At 41.1% G+C, this 6,818-nt stretch overlaps 1 protein-coding gene across 1 annotated transcript in view; it reads left to right on the top strand.

Moving 5' to 3' along the window:
- Window positions 1-6,818, top strand: part of Gys2 (glycogen synthase 2) — a 71,624-nt gene extending 64,806 nt beyond the window's left edge. Inside the window, exons 13-16 of the mRNA XM_004634546.2 lie at window positions 966-1,061; window positions 1,988-2,151; window positions 3,313-3,393; window positions 6,525-6,818. Coding sequence (XP_004634603.1) covers window positions 966-1,061; window positions 1,988-2,151; window positions 3,313-3,393; window positions 6,525-6,746 — 563 coding nt within the window. The 3' untranslated portion in view covers window positions 6,747-6,818. The remainder of the gene's footprint in view (window positions 1-965; window positions 1,062-1,987; window positions 2,152-3,312; window positions 3,394-6,524) is intronic.

Genomic DNA, 6,818 nt, shown 5'->3' with positions numbered 1-6,818 from the left:
AGAGAAAGAGAGAGAGAGAAAGAAAGAAAGAAAGAAAGAGAAAGAAAGAAAGAAAAAAGAAAGAAAGAAAGAGAAAGAAAGAAAAAAGAAAGAAAGAAAGAAAGAAAGGAAAGAAAGAAAGAAAGAAAGAAAGAAAGAGAAAGAAAGAAAGAAAGAAAGAAAGAAAGAAAGAAAGAAAGAAAGAAAGAAAGAAAGAAAGAAAGAAATGCATACATCTTCCAGGTGTGGTGGCACATGCCTCTCATCGCAGCATGTGGGAGGTTGAGGCAGGAGGATCACTGGCTTGTGCCCAGCCTGAGCTACACAACTAGTTTGAAGTCATAGTGAGAACTACATAGTGAGATCCTGTCTCAAATACCAAAAGCAAACAAGCAAAAATCATACCTCCTTGACAGCAGTAGACTTTTTGAGACATACTATACTGTCTAGGAAAGAAATTTTGACCAAAAGATGAGGAGGTACTAAAAGAGAATATTTGAATATTAAATCAGAATATTTCAGAAAGTGATGGAGTCTTGGGCCCAAGAAATTTATGTGAGAATAGAAGCTGGTCACATCCAAATCATATTTATCCTGCCAGATAGAGTCACAGGGTCAGATTGGAGGAAAACAAAAATAAACCTAGGTGGGCTTGGGGAGGCAGGCAGAATAGCACAGACATTCAGTCTGGCAAAGACTCTTCAGGTTCCTGGTTCAAATCCCACTCTACCATTTCACTGGCTTCATGAAGTTGGCCATGTTACTTAACTTCTCTGTACTTCCATTTATTCATGGATAATGACAGCATCTCTTCATAGGCTTGTTGTGAAGATTAAATGCATTTATAAACATGGAAAAAATTCAATACCTGCCTGGCACAAAATAAACACTGCTATTGCTAAGCTGACTGGGGCACTTTTCTCCTTTGCCTGCTCAGGAGCAGCTGGTCTGGAGCTAACCAAGCCTTTGTGTCTTTGTCCCGGCAGCCGAATGCACTGTGATGGGGATCCCCAGCGTGACCACGAACCTCTCTGGCTTTGGTTGTTTCATGCAGGAACACGTGGCTGATCCAACAGCTTATGGTGAGGTTTTCATCATCTATCTAATCCCAGAGCCTAATTCCAAAGCTGTCCTCATAAGTGAATGAATCTTTGTATTTATTCTATTAAAAGTAGATTCAGTTACATGGTCCATAGATAAGAATGCTGTGAATGTTAAAGACATTGCTCAAAAGACAGACCTGGACAAACTTTAGCCTTGACCTATTTTTTTTTTCCAGTGGAGTTGAGTTTTTTCCTGAGGTTTGGTTGACTTTCTGTTGTAGAAGTGCTATTATAATTACCATGGGCTTAGAGTACACATATCTTTCATTATATTTAAGACAAATACATTATTAAATATTTAAATATATAATGTGTAATGTAGGTATAAACTATGTGTATAATATATAATGCCTTTATAGATACACACATTATTAATTACTTTATTATTCATGCCAGCTAGGAAATTTCACTTAAATTGTTTAAAGATGACAAGAAAATTTGCATATCACTGTCTATCTGTCCATGTTTCCTAGCAGCAGGAAAAGTTAGGATAGGGTGGATTCCATATCTATGTGCTGCCACTTCCTTTACAGTTATCCTGTTGCTGTCCTATGTCCTCAGGTAAGAGTGTGGCTGTATGATGGGAAGGAGGAGGCTACAAAGCAGTAACCCCAGGTTCCTTCCCCAGGAGATCCTGGTTTATGAGCCATCACTGGAGAATCTCTGATGCAGCTTCTCCCTAGATGTCCAGGCTTCTTAGTTTCTTAGTAAGATCCACTTTGTTGGCTGCCTGTGATGGTTAAGCCATTAGAAGACCATAGAAGATACAAAGCCTATCTGTAGCTAAGTCAGGGAGCAGATGGTGTGCATGCTCTTTAACAGAGCCAAATATATAACAAAGAATAGGAGAATTATTTTAAGATGACCCCTATTTGGACCAGTGCTTTGGCTTTTGTGCTTTTTAGGTATTTACATTGTTGATAGGCGGTTCCGCTCTCCAGATGACTCTTGCAATCAGCTGACTCAGTTTCTCTACGGATTTTGCAAACAATCACGCCGCCAGAGAATCATCCAGAGGAACCGGACTGAGAGGCTCTCAGATCTTCTAGACTGGAGATACTTGGGCAGAGTAAGCAAGTTTTGGGTAAACACAGAGGAATCACTTTAAAGACCACTAAAATGGATTCTAGTCATGATCTGTAGAGACAGCTCAACACCATGATTGTTCAAATCTTGGTAATGTTTGTATGTACTTTTTAATTTAATATGAGTTTTCAAAGATGCAAATTCAACTCTTAGCTTTGAGTTTGAGTCCATCAGTAGCAGAAAGTCTGCCAGGATCTAGCACTAATCTGCCTAGTTACTCTATTCAGTGCTTAACATGCAGCTACACAGGAACATTTCCTGAAGCCAGGAACAATATCAAGACAACCCAAGGGATGAAAAAGGACCTTCTTTATTAACATCCTTGTTCAAGAGAATCAATGGGGTCATAGTCCCTAACTACAGCAATGGTGGAAAGTGATACTGTTTTTCAAAATGACAAGAATTGAAAATACCTCCAGTAGATTATGCAGTAGGCATATGAACACCCAGATGTTCACATGCCTTAGAAATAAATGATTTAATATTAAATACATTGACTTTGCCTTCAGGTCATCCATTTCCATGTTGCCAAGCCCTCCTAGCCAAATAACAGATGCTTCTATTGGCTGAATACCTACGCACAGTGATGCCAGTGCTTGGTATACACTGGATGGTCAATTTTACTGCCTCCGTTGAAGAATGAAAAGAGAAAGGCAAAGCTATTGGGAGTTAGCTTCTTACTAGAGGTCTGAAGCAGGATTTAGATCCACTCTGCCTGCCTATCCAGGCCCCATCTCTTTCCTACATTGCACTGTTTCTCTGTGGATTTATACAGTGTTTTCAGAGCTTCAGTACACAATTCAGAGCTCAGGCTGGCCAGTATTTGTGCTCTGATCCAGCACTTCTGTAGTTTTGTGTATGTTTTTAAAAACAAGAAAACTATAGGTTATTGTGTTTTTCCTAATTCTCAAACTTAGGGGGAAGAAATTCTGATATGTATTTCTAATGTTTATGTGTATTTTGATGCCATACGTACATGCACCAAAATATTAGATGGTACATTTTTAATATATGTAACTTAAGTTTTTATGTATTAGCTAAAAGAAACATCAGACTAAGGAAAATGAGACTTATATATGCACTAGGCTTTGAAATCTCCAAGCACTTTCTCTGCTTTAACATGTGGACTGTCCTTCTGTCACAGTATTACCAGCATGCCAGGCACCTGACTTTAAGCAGAGCTTTTCCAGATAATTTCCATGTGGAACCCATGTCCCTCCCAAAGGTAAATATTAAGTGTATTGTTTGTTTTGAAAGCTAAATTTTTTTGTTTGTGACACTCTCTAACACAACTTTTAAATCTGAAGGTAGTTAAATGCACAGAATATACTTCTTCAGGGTATGTTGAATGAAAGCAAAGAACAATGACACCCACAGATCTGACTATCTCAAAGTCCCTGACTCCACTGCCCCCACGTCTGGTAGAAGGATGCTGGTGTGGCCTCTCTATATGAAAATTCTACCTAAAGGGTCAAAGTGTTCCATTCTGCTGAGGGTTGCTCAAGAATAAACTGGGCCATTTTAACAGGAAGTACATTTTCTATCCATGGGTTTGTGTTAAACATAGGATGACCATGTAGCAATGATAAAATAAATTCAAGGGCTGGCGAGATAGCTCAGTGGACTAAGTGCCTGCTTCGGCAAGTGCAGGGACCAGGGTTTGATCCCCAGTCCCGCACATCGCCCTGGCCCTGCCCCCAGCACGCCCTTAGCCAGGGACTGAGTCCAGGCATGGTGATGCATGCCTGTAATCCCAGCTGATTACAGGGGAAGGCTGAAAACAGGAGGATCACCATGAGTCTGAGCTGCATACTGAGACACTGTACCAGATACATAAATGGAAAAAAAAAAGAATAAAATAAATTCAAGCTTCACAGGAGGAAATAGATCAGATGAGCATTTATGCATCACGGAGGAGTGACTTCTGGGGAGGCTTCTTCTAAATTCAGATGAGGCCACCATAGGTCACATCTGCTATCAGATTCACTTAGAAGGGAAGAAGCCAGGAAATGTAACTTGAAGCAGGCAGTATCAGCCCTTTCCCCCTAGTGAGATCAGTCCCTGCAGAAGTCTATAGGATACAAGAACCAAACTTGTTTGGCTTCCTGTGTACAAGGCAACATCATAGGTGCAAAGATACGTGACTTATGCTGTTGGCATAGTGCAGCGGCGCATGCCTGAATTACCATCTACTCAGGAGGCAAAGCTGAGAAGCCCATCCAAGCCTACAAGTTCCAGAGCAGCCTGCTCAACAAAGAGAGAGAATCCATTTCAAAAAATAATCAGCCAAGGCAGGTGAGATAGCTCAGTGGACTGAAGTGCCTGCTTAGGCAAGCTTAGGCAAGCACGGGGACCTCGGTTTGATTCATAGGCACATGCTGTGCTAGCTCCACCCTCAGGGCAGGCAAGCTGGCTAGTCTAGGCATAGTGGCATACTCCTGTAATCCCAGCACTTGGGAGGCTGAAGGCAAGAGGATCACTATGAGTCAGAGCTATGTAGTGAGGCCTTGCAATAATGAAATACATTAAGCCATTAATAATAATAATAATAATAATAATAATAATAATCAGCCAAAGATCCACTTTAGCTCAGTAGCTCTGTGCTCTGCATGAGTTGATGTCACATCCATCTCCAAAAGTAGGCTGTCACAATGCCCCAAAGGAAAACACCCAATTCTGAGTCATCCTAGAGAATGCCCAAAATGATTGATCCCTAGTAAGTATTTGTGAGTCTTTCAAGTGCATACATAATCTGATCGAAGGTCTCAACCAGGAGTTACTTTCACCATGAATGATTCTACCTATTCATAATCTATATTCTACATATATTAGGTTTTATACCAGGGATCAAACTCAGGACCTTGTGCTTGCCAGGCAGGTGCTAATGTCACTGGGCCATCTCGCCAGCCTTCTACATATATTAGGTATCCAGAGGAAGCAATAAAAAATCTGAGCCATAAACAAGGCAAAGAAAGTTTTCTTAATTGTTCCATCTACAAATCCCAACTCCTATGCTTATGCTCCTAGTACTCAGAGAATTGATTGCTTTGTTGGTTTCTTTTTGGTGTTTTTGAGACAGGGTCTCGCTATGCAGTTCAGGCTGAACTTGAGCTCACTTTGTAGTCCAAGGCTGGTCTTGAACTCACAAGAATTTTCCTGCCTCAGCCTCCTGAGTGCTGGGATTACGGACATGCACCACCTTGCCCAGCTGATTGCTTTACTAAGGCAGGCACTCCTCCTGATAGTGCATACACATCCATTATTCAAATGATGTATTATTTCAAATAAAGGCAGATTCAACCTAAAAATGATGGTTCATGATAGTAATGTATGAACGTGGTTGCAATACAGAATGGCAAATGCTGTAACACTTTAACACATTTATCTTCCAGTTTTGGCATATGTACTCCCAGCACGCAGGGCAGGGACCATGTTTTCCAATTTGTTTCCTTGGTGACATTGCAGAATGTAGTTATAAATGAGTATTTTCAGTGACTCTTAGGTAGCAAGCAATTTGATTAAAAGCTAGGGATAGCTGTCCTTTAACCAAAAGGACAGCAAATGGTGGAATTTTTGGATCAACTAAACAGCATGGCTTCCAGAATTCGGTATTGGCTATTCCGGGACATCCAATCGCCCATGCCTTGCAGCTGTCCTAAGCTGATCTAAAGGACCACCCAGGTGTGTCCCACCTGTGGCTCTTGAATTGCAGATGGCTCTGGATAGCTAATGCCACAAGACTGTTAACTATTAATATGATTATGTGATTTTTATCAATATATTTCCTAAATTAATTGGATGGTGCTTAAATGCAAACTATGTAGATGACAATGGAACAGAGTGTAGGGGGTGGCACATAACAGCTATATCGTGTATTACCCGTGCTGTCTGAGACAATTCCTCTTCACCCAGAAGGGACCACAGAAAGTGACACGGTAACAGCATTCGCACTGTACGTGTAAGTTCGTATTAAAGGCTCTGGAGCCATCACCAACCCGTTGTACATCGTCACTCTGTGCCGTGTGACCAGGCAAATCATTTGGCTTCTCTACCTTTTAAATTTTTTTGTCAATGGGAAAAATACACTCACTGAGATGTTGTTAAGCAGATAAAGGGGATGACACGTGTATGGCACCAGGCACATTTCAAGGCTTGATAGAAGATAATTGTGTATTTAATGAATCTCTCTTAAAGTTGGTGATACCAGAGCCAAAATGAATCAGAGTTTAATAGCATCTGAATAGATCACAAAACATATCTAAATATTTTTTTAAAGAATACATGTACACGTATAGTGCTTATATAATTGAAAACCAAGGAGCCGTAATGTCACTGTCTCATTTTTGTCTCCTACAGACAGACGGATTCAAGTACCCCAGGCCTTCCTCAGTACCGCCCTCTCCATCCGGGTCTCAGGCCTCCAGTCCTCAGAGCAGTGACGTGGAAGATGAAAACGAGGATGAGCGGTACGACGAGGAAGAGGAGGCTGAAAGGGATCGGCTGAATATTAAGTCACCCTTTTCTCTGAGCCACCTTCCTCACGGGAAGAAAAAGCTGCACGGTGAATACAAGAACTGAATCCCATCCTTGCTGAGGAGAGCTGGTCAGGGCACAGCCAGAGTAATTATTTAAAAGAATGAACATGCTACA

This window comes from Octodon degus, unplaced genomic scaffold (genome assembly GCF_000260255.1).
Source record: "Octodon degus isolate 3935 unplaced genomic scaffold, OctDeg1.0 scaffold00064, whole genome shotgun sequence".
NCBI lineage: Eukaryota > Metazoa > Chordata > Mammalia > Rodentia > Octodontidae > Octodon > Octodon degus.
This window is presented reverse-complemented; position numbering and strand designations above follow the sequence as displayed.